The sequence below is a fragment of the Epinephelus moara genome, chromosome 3 (genome assembly GCF_006386435.1).
Source record: "Epinephelus moara isolate mb chromosome 3, YSFRI_EMoa_1.0, whole genome shotgun sequence".
Lineage (NCBI taxonomy): Eukaryota > Metazoa > Chordata > Actinopteri > Perciformes > Serranidae > Epinephelus > Epinephelus moara.
Genome location: NC_065508.1, coordinates 37,609,262 through 37,629,751, shown reverse-complemented (window position 1 = coordinate 37,629,751; position 20,490 = coordinate 37,609,262). Strand labels below are relative to the sequence as shown.

Below are 20,490 nucleotides of genomic sequence, written 5' to 3'. Positions count from 1 at the left end.
ATTTCAGAATGATAATCAACATGATTATTGATAAATCATGGTAATCATGTTCCCCAATATTGGCCACTAGTATTGGCAGTCCAATATGGCGGTCAGGCTCCAGTTGGAAAGATGTTAGACCCTTAAAAACAGAAAGCAGGGAGAAACAGCTAACCTGGCCAACATGTTCTTTTCACATACTGTATCTTCTCATTTGTTTAATCCGTACACAAACAGAAATGTAAAAAGGTCTTGGTAAAGGTTTTACAGGGATTTATTGCTAGAACTTTCATGGTTGGGACAGTGACTTCCTGGAGCTTTGTTGTCACCATGAGGTTGCCAGGAGTTCAGGTGGCAATGACCTGCCTTTCATCTCTCCTCCGACAGGTGTCTCCACCTCTCAGACCCAGCAGGCCTACACCTCTCAGGTACTCCAGCCCGAAGAAGCTCTCTACCTCCGCAAGAAGAAGAAACGGCCCATCCTCCATGACCCATATACTCGCTTTTCTGCTCTGCTGTACCGCCGCCCACCCCGTGAGGATCAGAAGGCTATTTTGGCCAGCATGGACAGCATAGACCTAGACCATGCAACCCTCCTCTAAAAGCCCTTGAGGACAAGGTCACAACCATGCAATACACCCTCATTCCAAAATAACACAAGCTACATACCAGATGGGGGAAAAAAACAAAGATGTTTGCAATTTAATGTCTATAAAGGGGAATAGCACTAAATTTCAGCATTCAGATTTGATACATTCTGTAGCTATGTCCTTCAGTCAGTTCAATCCGCATTAGTAAGCATTCTGCCATGTTCAATCTGTGGTGACCTCTATGTACCTGGAAGAATCAGATCAAGAACCTACATAAAGTACAGATTAATGATTGTTTCTAAATGCAGGTCCCAACTTATAGTTAGTGAAGAAGCAACATTGGTATATTGGAATGACATCACAGATTGCAGTTCTAGTTCCAAGGCAAGTTTTGATTATTTTTTTACTAGTGATTGGGATGCCCAAATGCACATGGATAATCTGTGTATGCTTAAATCAAGTAGTATTCCCTTTAAAAATGTGTTTAGACCTTCAGTGGTTCAAATGAAAACAATAGCTGCCACAATTTTCCAAAGTTTTACTCCAGTGCAAAAAGATTAATTCAAAAAGAGGCAATACATGATTACCAGCTTCAATTTATCCCAATTTATCAAAAAAAATTCAGTTTTCACACTCCAATGTTACCATTTTTAATTTGAAAGGCTTTTACAGACTTAGATCATGTTTCTTGTGCTGAGCCAATCCCCCCATTAAAGCCCTGCGGGTCTCTGTTTACAGCACTTTCCACCAGATCCTCTCCGCCAGCAACGTCTCTTATCTGCTGAGAAACTCGCCTCACAAATATGGGTGTTCTCACTTCCTACCAAGTATACCTCAGAGCACAGGACACGAGACCATACAACTACCAGGATCAGCCAGCAGAACAAACTAGCCTTTTCCACCTCTTTAGCCATTATTGTGTTCCACTTACTTTTCTTATAATGATTTTTCTAGTTTTCCTTTCTTATATGAACTTCTTCTAGTCTGTTACGCATCCATACATAAAGATAATTCATTTATTTATCTTTCAGAATGATAATTCTGTCACATTCTACTCATCCTCTCTGCTCTGTCGGGAATGATTGGGACTGACAGAAACAGAAAACACAGCCCTGAACCACTTTACTTGGCCTACTGAAAGAATTCTATAGATGTTCACTATATCTGATTTCTTATTGAACAGCAGCAGCAGTGAATCACGCAGGGGTTTAATGTACATTTGCATTTCACACACTTATGACAAACCATGAATAGGCACAATGAAAAGTGGCAATTCAATTACTTTTGCTTATTCTTCATAAAGTCATTTAATTGCTCCAATAAACTGCTCTGCCTTTGGCTTTTCATATCTCATAACAGTTTGCACTGGAGCAAAATCTTGTCCATTTCCTTCAATTTGTGTCTGTTTTTTTTTTACATCTCCTCCAAATCTTCTACTTTAGATAGTGTAGAGGGTTTCAAATCCTGTTCAGAAAGAACTATAGTTATGCCAAAAACAAATTCAATTTAAAAAAAATAAATAAATAACAACTATACATAGCGGAGGATAAGATTTTGTGCCATAGTAGGTTTTTTTTTTATATATATATATATATCTATATATACCTATTAGAGGGCATAAAAACAATGGTTTTGTTTGGCCTTAATGAAGCTTCTGGTTGGTTGCTTGCTTGTGCTCACTTGTGTCTAATTTTTATTTCTTTTTTTTGTGTGTGTGTGTGCGTGCGTGTACAAGTACCCGCCTCTTTGTATTTTGTCTCTTAATGTGCTCATCATTTGAATTGAAAATGCAGAGGGTACAGTCATCCCTTATGAGGCATTAAGGGTAACACAAAGTGAGCCAAACGTTTTTCTTGTATACTTCACTGGTAAGCAGTTTTGTTTACATGTTCCTCTGTTTTACTTTGAAAGATTCCAGTGATTGAGATGATGAAATTTGTCTAACTGACATGGAAATGTGGACACAAAAGGGGCTAAAATGATTTTTACTGGATAAGTAAAGGAAGTGCCATAACAGTAGAAACTCAATTATATCACACATTACACATGCTGCAGCTCAGTCATATTTTAGATTCAACACAGGATGGGTGTGTACTGTAACAGTTTTGTTGATGTTTTTGTTTTCTTTCTTTCTTCAGTTTTGGTCAAAAGGTGCTCAATTTCTTCAGAGGCTGTTTTCACTTAGATGTTACTGTAACATATCTGGGGCTCCTGATACAAAATGAGAGCAGTGTCCTCGTTCTGATGAAGTGTGTTCAGAGTGGCATTGCTCATGGGTATGTTCAGTGGTTTTTATGTATGTATTTATTTGTGTAATTATTTATTGTGATTTTGAACAGATTCTGATACAACTCCAACTCCAACAGAGTCTTCTAAAATCAGCCATGTTTTAAGTGACTACATTTGGTCATTTGATTAAGATATTTCCACAATAAATGCTTGCAAAATGAGGCATATCAAGGGTTAAAAAAAATCTGCTCAGACACTTCCTCTGCTCATATTTGATTTTTACAGTGCTGGAGGAGTGAAGGGTGTGAACGGTTGTGATATGATCTATTTATAAAACAGGGAATACTAGGCAATTATCATACATGAATAGAAAGGCAAAATTAAAGAGAAAAAAAAATGTCCTGACTTACATCTATATTCAGCATACTGGAATAAAGTTAATAAATGCATCATACAGATGTATCGGGTTGTGTTAGAAGTTCATTCATTCATTCATTCATTCATTCATTCATCTTCTGTAACTGCTTATCCCGTTGGGGGTCACGGGGGGCGGGGGGCTGGAGCCTATCCCAGCTGACATTGGGCAAAAGGGCATGGTCTATCACAGACAACCATTCATGCTCACATTCACACCTACGGCCAATTTATAGTCACCAGCTAACCTAACCTGCATGTCTTTCATTGTGGGAGAAAGCCAGGTTACCCAGAGAAAACCCATGCAGACAAAGGCCAAACATGCAAACTCTGCACGTAAGGGCTCCTCCACCTCGGGTGTTCGAACCCCCCACCCCGGGTTTGAAGCAGGAGCGACAGCGCTAACCACTGCACCACCATGCTGCCCTGTTAGAAGTTCAAATTTTAGTAAATAAGCTAATGCCTTTATGGTGGACATATTATGTTCCCAAGGTTGGAGCTTCTGCTAGCTAAAAGGTATCATGTCAACATAATGCACTTATTGTGGAAATAACTTTGAAATATGATTTATTAAAGGTTAACATCTGCAATTAAAGCAAAACCACAATCTCTGCTTCCAAAGCTTACAAAGTCAGCATGAATCATTTCAGTGAGAATGAAGTGGCATGAAAATGCACGCAGAACACCCAGACCATTGATCATTGATCGCTGGTCACTGACAACCAACTGCAACATTATATTAATGACGCTGCTGCCCATCTCTGTGAAGATGGTGGTGTTTGAAGGACTGTGCTGACAATAATTTGGCTAGCCTAGAGGAACTAGCACGTGACACCAACAATGTTTTTACATGTTTTGTGAGGCACTAACTGATGTAATGACTGAGACATATCAGGCCATCCCACCATAGGTGCTTGAGCAGTGGTGTCAAACAGGCTTTCACTGCAGCCTAAAGGTGCTAAGCAAACCATGAAGTAATGCTGTACAGCACTAACGAGTGGTCCTTCCATATAAATAATTACTGATGCTGCTTCCATTTTCACAACTGTGTAATTGCTGTAATGTTTTGGTTGTTCAATAGAAGGAAAGTGAAAAGGCTGCACTGCTGCCTGAGTTTGAAAGAATGGATGGTTAGAAGGTTAGAAGGCGCTTGTTGGAGTGATGGTTGGATTCAAAATCACACTGAAAGAGAAGCAAGGGCCTCTTTTTCCATAAAGCCTCTATTATGGCATACTGACAGTGATATTTAAAAATTGCAGACACTCTGATGCATAATGTTCTCCAATTCAAATATATAATTGTACCTTGTTGCTTTTGAATACCATTGTTTTTATGTCATTTATAGAAAGGTTCTTGTCAGATATGAGTCCTATAGTTTCCTTTCAAAGGAACATTTTTGGTTCATTGATTGTTTCACTTCACACCTTCTGATGTTGCTGAGGATCCTCTTAGAAGAGCTCTGGAGGGAATTCACTGAATGAATGAAGGCACTCTGTTTGTTTTGTTCAAAGATTTTGGCTTTGTACTTTCCAGGCCTGCATGATACGGGGACAGAGGCCACTGCATGTTAACACTGTATGAAAAGACAAGGTAAACACATAAAGGGACAGTGATATTGCCATCAATGAATAATTAATTCCCCCAGTTAGGAATATAATTAAATTTACATTTGCAAAATATTGCAAGTAGGTCAATTTTGGAATCTGACATTCCCAACTACTGACAGAGCATTTCTAATAAAGTCTTATACCCTTTTTCCATACTCATGTGCTGGCCTGCTTTGGTTTGACTCGGCACGTCAGCCCAGCGCAGCAGGGATCTCCATTACAACAGGGCTACCAGCTTGATGGTGTGTCCTTAACTAATGATGGCATGTCTTGAGTGGTTTCATTGGAAAGCATCAGGCTGATCCACAGCTAAAAAGTCTTGTTATTTTGCTGCAAACGTTTTTCCATCACACAGCATGCCAAGTGAAAGAAGTTTAACTGTTGGAGGTGAGCTGTCTGCAGAGGGGCAGTAAGAGCCTGTTATCTGCAGCTCTTCATCAAACATCCCCCCTGCAGTATTAATACACTTGTTTTTATTGAAGAAAACCCAGGAACAAAGTTCTGCTAATTCGGTGATAAACATATTTCATTTCCTATAGATTTTTAACAGCAAAAGTCCCCAGTTATTTTGTTACATAACAGCTTTTATTGTGAAGCAGCAAAATAAGGAAATACTGGGTTTTCATCAGCAGTGACTCAACGAGACGGCTATACGGCTGAAAGCGAACATTTATTCATAATTTTTCATTCATTTCCTGTAACGGCTTATCCTGGTACAGCGTCGCAGGTATACTGGAGCCTATCCCAGCTGTCATGGGTCAAGAGGCGGGTTCACCCAGGACAGGTCACCAGACTGGAGACACAGGGCTGACACATAGAAACAGACGACCATTCGCACACACATTCACACCTATGGCCAGAGTAACCAATTTTAGAGTAACCAATTACCCTGACCTGCAGGAGGGAGGTAGCCGGAAAACCCGGAGAAAACCCACAGTCACACGCAGACAGCAAACATACTCCAAACAGAAGGGCCCCAGCTGGCCAATGGATTGGAACCTGGAACCCAGGAAACAGTAAAATAAAGCAGATATCCAAAGTAAAACAGGACGCGGGAGAGAAATTAAACTTCAAACCACAGAGATTCAGTTAGAAGCTACAAAAAGACACAGGGAAAAACATATTTCTTTCTGGTCTCCTGCACAGACAGACAGACAGACAGACAAACAGACATGAGTTCAGTCTCGCAACACACATGCTTGTTTCAGGGGGAGAAGGGGGGTCATTGAGGGTTGGCTGCGGTCAGCGAAATGTCACCACTACCTGCCTGGAGTTGGGCAGGCACGCTTTTTGCCTTACTCTGTAGAAGGTCCATCTCTGGTCCAGCTCAGCGTGGCTCTGCAAGTCTTAACTAGTAATGGAAAGACAAATCAGGACGGCATGGTTTGACTCAGCACGGCCAAAAGTGATAATGGAAAAAGGGTATGACAAAGCAATCACCATATTCTACCATGATAGAGGGTTTTGGGATAGAAACATTAGATCGGTAAAGTAGGCGTTGAAAAGTCCTGCAACTTACTTTAAAGAATTTGAATCAAGAGTTTAAAACAAAACTAACTGTATTAACAAAAATGATGTAATGTACATACTGTACTGTACAAACATATCGTCCCAATATACACACCTATCATATTGTTTCTGTTGAGAAATTAATTTTATAATTAATCGCATATATTTTATCTGCGAAATCATAACTGATGTCTGCCAACTTAACACAGAACACATTGTTCCACGTTGTAATTACCCCACATTTAAAAGAAACCAAAACACTGACACATGTGGAAGAAGACCTAAAATATACATAAGATTCTTTATTGAAATTTGTAGATATAATAAGTCTATATATTGTAAAATGTAAACATAAGAAATTGCATATTTTATTAAAATTGGTCAGTGATATGCATGCAGTTACAGAAATTAATCCAAAATATATACCCTTTTTTAATTTCAATATGGAAATTGTTGTTATGTAGAGTGAGTTTGAGAGTGTCCCTCTGAGCACAGTGGACGTCCAAGTCAGTGGAAATAAGCAGCACCTCCAAATGCTGTAGGGAAACCACGTCCAAAATGATAAACTAACTGAACTGAAACACTGAAATGTACATTGTTGTGTACACAGTGATGGTTCAGTTGTATGATTTTATTTTTATATGTTTTAGTTGAATGTAGAGAGAATGAATAACATCAAAACTTGATTACTCCAACTTAAATTCAAAGTCCCAGGACGGCTCTTCAAACCGGTGGGGGTGGGAAATTGTAGCTTTGTGTGACTGTGCAGTTAATTTCATCACCAAGGGCTTTAATGAGACTTACGTGAAGCGAGGACAGTGTGAGCTTGATGGGTGAGACATCTTAAAATGGCTGAGGGTGAGGTCAGATCTGCCTCAACAAAGAAGTACTGTATACCTCTCAATGTGCCACTAAGAAATGTGTCCATGTACATAGTGTATAGAGAAAGATATTGTTTGCATGGTATAAACATTTGAATGCCACTGACAAAAACGGGGAATGGCTACCAGAGCAGACATCCTGTAGTTGTTTCATGTGAGAAAAGCTAAACAAGAGTGATCTGTTTAGTCCTGAATATTGGTGCCCTGGCAAAAACGAATACAGTGAAACCACCTACTGTACCGGCAGACACAATCCCAATGTTTCAAACGTTCAGGTTTGACCCTTAAGGCAGTTTTGCCACACTAGCGTTGACATGCAATAAAAGCACATGCCATGCGGTTAGATAAATTAAGGGGATCTGAAGCTATTACAACACCCAGAATAGTTTCTAGATGATTTGGTAATAAGGGCAGATAGAATTGCTCTTTACTACTTCTGTGATGTCTAACAACTGATCATTTTTTATAGTACACATTAGGTGAATGTGTATGTGTATGTATGAACAAATTGTAGTCTGGAGTGAAAAGAAACAAGTCTGTTTTGATGCTCTAGCTGTCAAATTGCGGTCTGACTTGTGTTAAGTACAGTACCCAGATGTAAATTTCTTTGTGAAAAACACTCACTCAGAATTATCACTCTGATTCACATATATAACATTTTGAGATGACAGGATGATTTGCAGTTGATGGTACTGCACAAGACTCTGAAATAGCTTACAATTAGTAATGTTTGTGGTGTCTAAAGAGAAAAAAACATCACGCATTTTTTAATCACACATAAAAAATAAAAAGAGAAATTATTAAGAAAATCTCAGTACTGTATCACTCTTGACTCCTGAGCTGAGGAGAACTAGACATTCTGCTCTGACTTTACATATTGTAAGACATTAAGAGAGACTTATCATCATATTGTTGGGTATATTCACATTTTTGACGTGTTGAGCAGGCTTTTATTCCATACACTAAGAGTGAAGAATCTCTGGTGCTAACACATGCCGCACAGTGAAAAGTTTTTGTTGCCACCACATTATATCCATACTTAGTTGCTCTTGAAATGCACTTCTCTGCCCTCTGACCTCACTGCATCCAATACTAAAAACTGCCATATTATTTTCCTAATTTCTTTTAAAAAAAAATTTACAAAAAATTGAGCACATTTTTAGGCAAATTTGAGCCCAAATGAGCAGTTGCAGCCTGTTTTCACTCCCAACTCCTCAAACATTGCCACTTTGTCAATGATTTTGGTGTCGGATACAGATGTACAGACACAGCTTTTGTGGTGGTATGATGCACACCAGGTGGTGGCTGTTTATGTGACCGCCGGAAACTACTACATTATAAAGAGCAAGAAAGTCCCTATTGGGATTGGTGACACAAGCACCTAGGAGCTCACTGTTTGTTTCCTGAGTGAAACCAAAAGTCGATGGAGTTATTTTAATAACACTGTAGTGTGCCAGTATGTGTAGCATGCAATGCTAGTAACATATGTCACATGACTTGTCATGTTGCGTGACATTATGTTAGTATAACCATACTTATTTTAAATCCAACCATGATGTTTTTTCCTAAACCTAACCATGTGCTTTTGTTGTTTTACCTATGTAGAAAGATTATTTTGAAAAGACTGTATGCATGTATTGCACAGAAACTGTACATTTCCTGAAAACAGTGATGTATTCTGAAAAGAAAAAAATGCATGTAACAATTGTCAATTGAGCTGCCGTCAGTGAATGACAAAAGGGAAAAAAAAAGGACGGTGGAAGGCTCCCTAGCATGTCATATTCTGACGTTTTGGGTCCACTGACAAAGCAGCTTTGTTTGACGAGTTGGGATGAGAACAGGTTGGAATTTTACATGTGTTGTGATGAAGGGTTTATTCATATCACTGAGATCGGAGAGATTTCTGTAAATAAATAGACATTGCCATTTTGTCTCATGGTCAGAACTGGCACACTACTCGCAATATAATCACAGTGCAATTTGCCACAGTGATATAGTGCAATGTAATACACCACAAAATATTACTCTGATGATTCAAATGACATAAAAGCTCACAGGCCAGTAAAATCTTACAATGAAATAAATGATATGATCAGACTTTCAGAGACTCTTCTATCATCTCTCACTGACAGGAAGGATGCACTGAGGCAGAGACCTTAATCTAAATTTGACATATTGAAATCCAGTCTTTGTGAAATGCAGAACCTTGCAGATACTTGCCATCAGTGTGTCGATACAGCAACATGAAGGAGTATTGAGATATAATGTATCAACTTTTGTCCAAACTTGAGTGTACAAAAAGGCATTACACATTTAAGATTGAAAAAAAAAAAAGTTTTGCTACACCGTGTAAATAATATCTCAAATAAGCTTACCTTGTCATATATATTTTTTGTAGAAGAAAATATGATGCACATCAACTATATTGAAGACTGAGTGGGAACTGAGTAGTGTAGGGTCTGCTTCAGTGACACATTATAACATGATGTAACAGACCAATGTCTATATGTGAGTGATGGAAATCTTCTAAATGCTAGAAATTAGTTTAAGAATTTAATATTATAGAGCCAGGAAATATATATAGAAAAGAAAATATATAAAAAAATAGATATAAATATATTGTCATGGAACCAAAATGGTTATTTGAGTATCTATATTTGGGGACAGTACTTGTTTTCAAGAATGTATAAGTCTATATTCTATTATTTTTATATCCATTTGTTGCTCTTTACTTTAGCAATGCAGAGAGTAGAGAAATATGTCTGAGGTTTTCTGTTGTGTACAAAACAAAAGAGAATGGTGCACCAAAATGGCTGTCACTGTACTGTATATCTCACTGTCTATTACACAGAGATGTATGGAAGTATGTTGATGCCATGCCAGGAAAGCAAACAAACAACAACAAAAAACTTACTTATGTACTTTTCTTGTTAAAAAAAAAAAGGTAACTACTTATTTATCTTGTTATCACATGAAACATTTCTTGTTATAGCAAGACATTTTTTTTCATGTTTATATAAGATTTTTTCATGTTATGACAAGAAACTTTTCATAAAACAAAATGATAACAAGAAATGATAAAAGTACATAAAATCATCTTGTTATAACAAGATAAATATATTATTTTAACAAGAAAAGTTTTCTGTTAAGAGAAAAGTTTCTTGTTGTGACATAAAAATATCTTGTAAAAACAAGAAAATATCTTGTTATAACAAAAACAAATCTTGTCAAAATGTAAAAAAATCTTGTTATAACAATAAACTTTTCATGTTATTACCTGATACTTTTTTTTCATGGCATCAGTAAGCTTCCGTACAGACTCTCAGAGAAGGACACAGCAAACTAGATATTATAGCAACGTCCATTTGGTGTGAATAGCAAATGTAATTGTTGAATTATTTGTGCGCCATCATTTTACCACATTTGTCCTTTTGGGGGACAGGGATTTAGCTCCTTGCTACATTATTATTATTTGTTTTTGTCAATCACCAGACTGGCTTCTGCAGTCACACATTCATTTTTTTAAAAACATGTTTTGGCATGAAAGAATGGCGAGAATCTTTTTTCCCTAATATGGTGCTCCTTTGCAATCTGTATCACAGCAGAGCACATAAATATAAATGTATAATCATCAAATTCACAAACTGTGCAGATAGAACTGTTTCACAGCGTATATTTACAGTATGTATGTAACAGACACAGTGCTTCATGATGCTGCTTTGAACTGACATAAGGGGATCCAAATGTTTGTTTTTGGTTTGTTTTTGGTTTTAAACAGAAGCATGTGCAAATTAATGCGAACATTCTGTTGCCTTTCGCTCAAAGGTGGAGGTTGAGCATCGCAGCAGCTGCTAAAAGTTACTCCAGAAATTGATGACATTCAGTGCTGTACATTGCCAAAAAAATACAAAACATGTCATATACATTCTGACAACTGGTGCTATTTAAAAACATCTGTGGTGCTTTTTTTAAGTTAGATATTTCCTTGCTTCAGACAAAATGTAGCTACACAATCCTGTACTGTACTGTACCGTAGGTTGCTGTTTGGCCAGTACGTCATCATTTGACCTGGGTCAGCTGTGTGTATAGATGGTTTACTTTGACTGCTGTTGTTTCAGGGAATACACAGATCAGATAGTACTAACATTTTGAGTGGCAAATTTTAAAGCAAGGAAATTAAAAAAAGACATTCATTTGAATACACGTCATGATGATTTTGTTGGGATTGAGTTTACAGTTTGTTTTTTTTAGTTAATTTTGGTCTGAACTTCACAGTGCTTCAAAGTCTAATGTATTGGTGGTTGCAAATAGTATCCACACATTGTGTTTGGTGCTGAGTGAACAGATATGCTCACCATGACTTTTGATACGGTATTCATCTTAGACATTTAGATCCCTCTCGAGTCTTTCTATCAAGTCAAGTAAACATGCTAACCCCCCTGCAGGTGCCCTTTGATTAAACAGTAAAAGCAACATCAACCTGGTGACAGGTGGGAGTGACATTAAGACTTCCACTCACTCTCAGATCAATAGGACCGAGCTATGCTAAAACCCACCACTAGATTGAGGGTGTTGCTTTTCAGGGGCCTGTGGTGTTACTATGTTTTAAGACCAGAGGAAGCACCGTACGGAAGCATATTGATGCCACGCCAGAGACAGAAAAAAAAAAAAAAAAAAAAAGATCAGTATGAGACAATAACATGAAAACTTTACTGTTATTACAAAATAACAATGTTATAACCTGATAAAGATTTTTTTTTCTTTCCTGGCCTGACAGTTTTACACTTCCGTAGTACTGAAATATTGTCTTATAAAAATGCTTATTAAAACTAGTAAAAAAATAAATAAAAAAAAAAGGTTTGCTGCATAACTCAACTTTTTGGAGCCTCTAAACATGAAAACATCATGGTTATGTACAAGTTACACTGATTAGCTCTTTAGTTTTGTTTTTTTGTTTTTTTTTCTCATCACAAAATGCAATACAAGTGGAAGAAGAACAAACCGAAATTTTCTCCTCCTTATTGTTCAGTCTTCCTGAGATGTGTAAAACTGGTTTAAGTTACAGACTTCGTTTTTATTGTAAGTTTTGTTATCATGACCTGGAAAACAACAACAACAACAACAACAACAACAACAACAACAATGTGAGTGTGTTCACAGTTAGTTACAGGCGTAGACAACTCAGTACCTCAAAATGTCTCTTCACAGAAATCTTAAGTACAGATATTCAGTTTTTTATGTTCACCATCTCTGACAAGTCAGTGCTCATGATGCTTTTTTATATTTGTTGGCACAAACACTAACAAGAATGTATGGCTATTGTAATTCCTGCTCACTCCCACTCTTCCTAAAATTGAAGCTTTTAAAGCAAACTGTCAGTTTTTTGTATTTCAAATGTCTTGGTATGCTTGTTGTAGTTGTATATTCATAATGGTGTATATTACATCAGTTTTTATTTATTAAAATGTTTAAATTTTCTAAGATGACTTTTCATGTTTTTGAGCAATGTGGTTGTCATTATTTGATGCACTTTAAATTTGAAGGTGACGAGTTATTTTCTCTGCACTGCGTTAAACTAGTCTGGTAAGACCATCCTGATCAGGGACGTCGCAACCGGACAGGCAAACTAGGCAATTGCCTAGGGCCCCGAGCTGGAAGGGGGGCCCCCAGAGACGGTTGACATTGGTCCATATCAATGACAATATGATGGAACCCCTATAGACACTGCAACAACGACAACACGTTGGAATCCCCCCTAATGGGGCCCCCTACTAGCTGCTGCTTGCAAGTGACTAAGTAGGGTGACCAGACGGGACTGCACAGCATTTCTGTCTCTTTTCACGCCTCACGCAAATTGAGACCATGTCCCGCATGATTGGTTGCCACCCGCGCTAGCATTGTTGGAGTACCGTAGTAGTACAGTACCTGACGGTACCACTACTGTGGGATAAGTTCAAAGTCCAATCGCAAGAGGGTGAGTGTCCATGCACCGTCCAATAATGGCACGCGCTGGCCACCTGGCACTCAATATGCTGCTACAGTGGTTTGTATCCAGTGACATTTCAGGTATTAGCTGAGCTATTGAGTATCTTTAAGCAGTGAAAGTTATTATTTATTTCTTTTTACTTGTAGGTTAGATTTGTTTATATATGCTACAGTGATTTGTTTTCCACAGAGCTCTACAGTGCAAGCATTTTACTCACATTTGCAACTAAAAATAGTTTTGCGCAAGCAAAACAAATCATTCAGGAGCACGCTTTGCGAGTACAGATTTCAACCAGCAGCAGAAACGAAAGGCGAATCCTGCTGGTTGTGGGTTGAACAGGGGTCACAGACGCCGTATTCCCATCAAATACGGCACAAAATAAGGGCTTACCAGATGGTTTGGCTCTCTGTATCAGTCTGAACTCTGTACTGCCCCAAACACTTTGAGTGGATAGGAGTACTCACCTTGATAGACAAACTCCTTCAGAGTAACAGAACAGGGGAACATCTTCTTCATCACCAATGGAGCCAGTTGATAAGTCAAGCTTTTGCCATATCCAGTTGGAAGAACGGTGAAAATATTTTTTCCTCTCAGAAACTCTGTGAGTGCAAACTCTTGTTGTGTAGTTGTTGTTATTGACTCTATTTCTACAATAATTTCACTTATTGCTGTGTTTACTCTACTAATTTAGAGTTAGTGCTTGTTACTGTTCTGCAAGCTGCAGCCTGCATTTTACATCATCAACTACAACGCAGACCGCGATCGGCTATTTACGTCGTCAACTACGGTGAAGATCCCTGATTGGCCCCAGTTGTATTTAAAATTTGTGGAAAGTGTTTGGGGCAGCACCAAGTCCGGACTGATACAGAGAGTGAAACAGAATCTTGAGCTCATGTCATCAGGACAGTCTTACCAGGCTAGTGTCAAAGGCCATATCAGCATTTTTGCAAGTACATTCTCCACTGTTAAAGGCAGCTATTGATCTCCATTTGTTTTATTTATGTACATTAAAAAAAATCAGACTTCCTTGTAGGAATAATGCAGTTATGACAAAGTCTGAAGTATCAAGTGATTGGTTATTATACAGAAATGAATGGAAATCAATGGATGCGGAGGGGGGTAGGAAAAACTACAATAAATTAAATACAAATATCAGAAACACAACATCAAGATCTGCAAAGCTGTTGTGTGATGAATGTGATTTACATAAAGATAAATGTGAGAAAGCTTGTAATCAACTTAAATGGTCCTATAAGGCGATGTCTATGAACACATAGACAAGTGAAAAATTAGGTGAAAATAAAAGTTAGCTACTAGTACTGATATGGTTACATGAATTGACTGAGTTTTAGCGCTATCATCAGGCCAAAATCTAAGTTTGTCTAACTCCTTAGTTTATGACCAAATATCTCATTGTGAGCATGTTAGCATGCTGACAATAGCATTTAGCTCACAGCACAACTGCCCATGACTACAACATCTCAGAGCTGCTAGCACAGCTGTGAACCCTTGTTTTTATCTTGTTTGTGGAGGTATTGTAATGGTGGCATCAAATGTCAAATTTTAGCTGGTAACTGTAAAGAAGAAAGGCATATGCTTCATCACAAAATTGTTAATTGTTGAGAAGTTTATATGGATACAGCAAGCAACCTCCGAGGCTGAAAAATAAAGCCAACAGGGAAGTGACAAAAACTGCAGGTCTCTGAACGGTCACTTGAGGCTGGCTCCAGGAGCCAGTCAGTCCTCGTTAGGGTTGCAATGGTATGAGATTTTCACGGTACAATAAGAATGAATCCGCTTTTACATCTGGAACCTCCCATCCACAACTGGCCCTAGTTGAGGACTTGGCTCAGATTCCGGAGTTACTCTCTTATCTTGAAGCCTCCTTAAAAAAATCTGATCCCGTTTGATTCGGCGGTGGGAACCTCTTGTGACCGCATGCCTTTGCTGACGTCGACCCCAGCAGGATTCGAACCCTGGACCTTCTGCTTGGAAGATGAGTGTTCTAACCATTATAAGCATCTCAGAAAATGTGGTTGCTTCACTGTATCATAGTATTACAGAATTTATGTTATTATCAGTCAGAATAACCCTTAAAGCCACAGTGTGTAGGAATTTCTCCCATCTAACATTGAAATCATATATTGCATTCAAACTGACTCTAACGGCCAGCACCAGAATACATCCGCCAGCAAGGGACATACAGCCTCGCCTTCAGCGTTTTCGTTGAGAGCCAGGCCAGTGCTGCGTGACTGAGAAGCATAGCTGTTAGCGGCACTGTTAGCTGTTAGCGCTGTATGTGTAAAAAGTCTCCTTCTAGAAAAGAACTTCTAGACAGGCGAGCGGCTGAGGAAGGGAGCGGAGTGAAGATTGTCCCTCACTGCGGGGAGAGGAGAGAGGGCTTCCCTGGAGGTCAGGCCTCTTTACCCAGTCCCTCTCCTCCACACTTTGGCTTATTTTCACCCAGCCAAGCACTGGTACCTTGGAGAATGGTCCCTCGCTGCGGGGAGAGGGGAGGGGGCTTCTCCGGAGGTTGGCCTTTTTATCCGGTCCCTCTCCTCCACACTTAGACTTATTTTCATTGTGCCGATGGTAGCTTGGAAAACCCCCCCTAACTGTGTCACATGGGCAGAAGGGAAGGCGGCCGGAGCTCAGCCGGCCCCCTTCTCCACACTTTGACTTATTTTATCCTACTTGGTTCTATTTCTCCCTCTGTGGGAGCCTGGGCTCACCGCGCAGCAGCCCACCCTCCCTCGCGGCCCCGCACATATACCCCCGAGGCTCGGCTCTCTTTCACCGCGCAGCAGCCCTCCACATCCCTCCCTCGCCACCCTGCACATATACTCCCGAGCCTCGGCGCCTCTCCTTGACCAACTAACCTAAATACTACAAACAATTCGACAAATTACCAGCTATTCTCTCTGCTCTACTACTCTCTCTGCTCTGATCCAACCTACTCGCTATCAATTTGATAACTGCGGACAGAATGGTTTTATAGTAAGGGGAGGAGTAAAGGGAGGAGGGCAGGCTTAAGCGTGGACGGTTAGTGACGTCATTCGCCCCGAAAAAGAATCATTCGCCTCCAATGTAATGTAATGTAAATTCAAATGTAGTAACCAGGTTTCAAGCTGTAGAGGGCACTCCATAGCACATTTTTTAAATAAAATGTAGATTTTCAACAGTTTGCAATAAACTGTCAAGATTTTGAGCAGGATCAGTCAGTAACACTACTATACAACCAGAAACAATGATTATCAGCTGAAAAAAATGGTTTTAGCGTTTAGTTACTCTTTAAATATCATATCATACCTTGAAACCGGTATATTGCTGCAACCCTAGTCCCTATAGACCTAGCCTGGTACACAAAACAGTTTTGGTCTCTATAGCTAATTTCAACATTGATGACAACTGTGCAGGGGATGACTTTTTATATAACTCACCCATTTACATTTTGTTAAGGCAGAAAATGATGCATAACAAAGGGTGGGCCACTTTGAGTGAAAGGCTATCTGAAAAAAGTGTCCTCAGCTTACTTATAATATTTAAAAAGGGAATCCACAAATTCGATGGGTGATGTCACGGTGGTCATATCCCTTATTTTATACAGTATTCAGTGTATAGGCTACTATAATTTTTGGTCACACAGTTACTATAAAAACAGCATATAGGAAATTCCAAAATATACTAGGCTGGCCATCTTTCACTAAGGTGGTCCTACTTGTATATTGAGCAGCTGTGGCCTTTTGGAATAACAACCTGGTCTCACTCCAAAGTCGTTGAAAACCGGCAATTGGTCAGTGACCTCCAGCGTCATACACCAATGAAAAAAGCTGACCTTTCACGTCGGCATGATACACGGCCGGTTGCTATTATTGTTTACTGGTGCCCGGTGGTGTCAACCAAGGCACCCAAGGTACGCTGCACGTCATATCTTGACATGGGAAGTCCATGACCAAATGTCGATATGTGATGAAGAAAAGACCGAAAAAGTTCTTCATCAAGAAGGGGTGGAATTTTACGGAAGACGAGAAGGGAATTCATTTGAGACATTTCCCTTTAGTCCCATATGTCCACAATTATCTACTGTGAGCATGTGACTGAAACCCTGCCAGCTTTATCATTCTATGGCTGAATGTAATCTGTCTGTAGTTTAGGAATCAGTAGCACATCACCTCAGTTCAAATCAGTTTGGCTAGAAGTACAATCAGTGGTGTAGATAGAGCAATGTTATATCAGGTGTAGATGAAACAGCTTGCATGTTACAAGTATGGTAAGCTACAGCAACAGTACAGTACAACAGTATAAAATGCTGCATACTGAGGCTGACAGCTGTAGAGAGCTTTCCAAGTGGATGGAGAGGGTGGGTAACTTTAAGTATTTAATTGCACCATATATCACGTGAGCTACTTCATCACTAAAAGAGTTTTCAGCAAGCCAATCGAGACAGGGTTGAGTATATTGAGATGCTCTGAAGTGGAGATGTCATGTGGAATACATTTTTAGAAAGAATTTGTCAGTTTATCATTTGCTTTAGATGGGTTGAGATAAGACAATGAGGTAGAGGGCTGCACCAAAGCACTAACACTATGTCATACCATGATTTAGGTATGTAAGGTTTTGAAGTTGGAGAACCCTTACAAACATGAACTCAGCAGCACTGAGGTGCAAAGCATGATGGAGAAATGAGAGTTTCTCTCAGAGCTCTGATTTTTACTTGTTATCACAAACACATCACTCCAAGTTCTAAAAGTCTCACCGAACACAACCTCAACCCCACTGTCTCACTCTCTCAAGCGCTTCCCCACCTGGCATATATGCCTATTGACGTTACCAGCACCATTACACAGTGAAGAGCCCATCGACAATTCTCCAGTTACTTTACTATTATTTACATTGTAAGCTTACCAATAGTTTTATATACAAAATACTAAATAAAATAAAATAAATAAATATGACAGACAAATAAAATGCATAATAAACATAAGAAACATCAAACAAAAGCCAGACTTAAACCAAAGACCCCTCTACCCACTCCCCTCCCTCTTCCCTGACTACTTGGTTCAGCTTAACAAGGTAATTAATATCTGCTGGATTTCTGTGGCTGCATTCACACGTGCATACGCCATGAAAACACGTCCCCCTGAAGTTGACCTCAAAGGGAGTGATTAGTAGTGGTTTCAAAATAAAGCTACAGCATAACAAAAATTAACTTCGTGTAATTGTGTGTAACCTTACAGTCAATGTGCATATGTTTGTCCCCCATTAAAGTATTTAAGGAATTATTTTTGTTTGTTTTGTTTTGTTTGAACATTTGTACGTATATTCAGTCGTTCTTTTTAACATCTTTACTTTTTCCACCATAAATACCAAAAAATATCTGCTGTGAAAAAAAGGTTGATATACTGAATGGTCTATACTAGGGCTTCGGACCTGGCTTGATGTTCTGACTCACAGACATGACTTACTGGGACACTTCAATGGACCGCAGCTATTGTTGTTGTTATTCATTACAGCTGAGCTTTACTACAAGCCAAGATGGCAGCGAAAATTGAATATTTTCCTAAATAAACTCCAGCGCCTAAAGAGTTAAGAGATCATTTGGTCAGCTTAGTTCAAACCCATATTGAGTAATTTACCAATATAATATAATAACTACATTGTAGCCTTTTGGGACTTTTCCATCATGATATCATGATATAGCTAGTGTTCATGGTCTTAACGACCATTTTCAATAGACATTTTAAATAAAATTCAGTCAGGACCACTTTGGTTAAAGAAAACTTTATTACCATTGCAGTATTATATTTGGCAGTATGGCTCTGTTCTAGTGCCTCTCCTCAGGCCTATGCAGATAGACGGACACACCGGACGCGGAACCAAAGCGCAGCGCCAAGCAGCGGAGGCAGTTTCCAGTCGGCGCCCTATCTGACTGTCCACTAAGTCAGTGGTATCTAAACAGAGCGCGAGAGAGATGAACACACACTTCGCAGCACTTCGTTGGTAGTATGGCCCTGGCTTCTGTCAAGCTGGCAATACAGGAAGTCGGACACAGAAAAGACGAGAGAATCCAGCCAATTTTCAAAATAAAATAAATTTAAAAAAAATAGAAGCCTGTTTAATTATGATGTTGCTTGTCCGTCTATAAATATTTGTTAATTTTTTTCAGTTTCTCATTTTTTAAATACCCTAATCACTTCATTACAATTTTAATTTTGTGTCACCAAGCCTACAGACATAACTAGCCTATACATAATTAAAATGGTCAGAACAATATGCCCTATTCATTCAGTGTTTATCCAACACGCCCAAGACATGGAAATGCAATGACAAATTGTCTTTAACTTATTACATAATAAAAAAAACGATGAAAATATGGACTTACCCATGTTTAAAATGACCTGTTGAAGTGAAAAACGAGTAGGCCTACTGACGGGAACAGACAAGTGGAGTCGATGTTTAACCGGCGCGGAGAGCGCAGGAGAAATGCGCTGCCTGTGTGGACAGTCACGCCAAGGCCACACTGCCAACGAAGTGCTGCGAAGTGCAGTGCACCGAAATTCTCACGCGAGCCAGAGCATTTCCGTTCACACGTTCGGATTTCTCCATGCCAGTCGACAAGCGCTTCTGCTCCTAGCTGTCTGCTCCGTCACATTTGGGGCTGTTTTTCCATCATGGGTAAGTAAATAACCTCATAAAATTATACGCCATGTTTTCCTAACAACTGTACATGTATGGCCACTTCTTAGTAATGAGTACATGTATATAAACACACACACATATATACATCGCATTTGTCAAACAGGGTGTTTTATTTTGAAATTTCTTTTATTTTGAAAATTGACCGGATGCTGTTTTTGTTCCTTTGTTTGACTTCCTGCCCAGCTTGACACATTCGCTCATGGCTCGCGCAGAAAATAGACCAGACACCGGTTTACAAGCCGGCGTGGATGACACAATCGGTTAACATGGGCGCCGAAAGGAAACTGTCTTCACTTTGAGGCGCTCCGAGGCTATTCGCAGCGCTTCCGTGGGCAGTGTGGCCCTGGCGCCTGCCAGTACACTCGCAGGACTTCTGCGGCACTAACGCATCCGGTGTGGCCCTGGCGTAAGGTGGAGAGAGCAAACCTCCCTGCCCTTCCATGTGTCTACATTAAAAGCCTGAGGCCGAGAGAGCAGCAGCAAAGACCCCCCTGGGACAGAACAGAGCAAGCATCAATGACAAACAGAAATTACATTGATAAGTCAGACACAATATGAAAAGGAGGAGCTGGGGTGGAGGCCAAATCAGCTTAAAT

At 39.4% G+C, this 20,490-nt stretch overlaps 1 protein-coding gene across 3 annotated transcripts in view; it reads left to right on the top strand.

Moving 5' to 3' along the window:
• Positions 1 to 12,662, top strand: part of LOC126384344 (protein turtle homolog B-like) — a 285,326-nt gene extending 272,664 nt beyond the window's left edge. For all 3 annotated transcript variants that reach the window (XM_050035368.1, XM_050035376.1, XM_050035361.1), the window contains exon 20: positions 367 to 12,662. In XM_050035368.1, coding sequence (XP_049891325.1) covers positions 367 to 581 — 215 coding nt within the window. In that variant the 3' untranslated portion in view covers positions 582 to 12,662. The remainder of the gene's footprint in view (positions 1 to 366) is intronic.
• Positions 12,663 to 20,490: the final 7,828 nt, after the last annotated feature.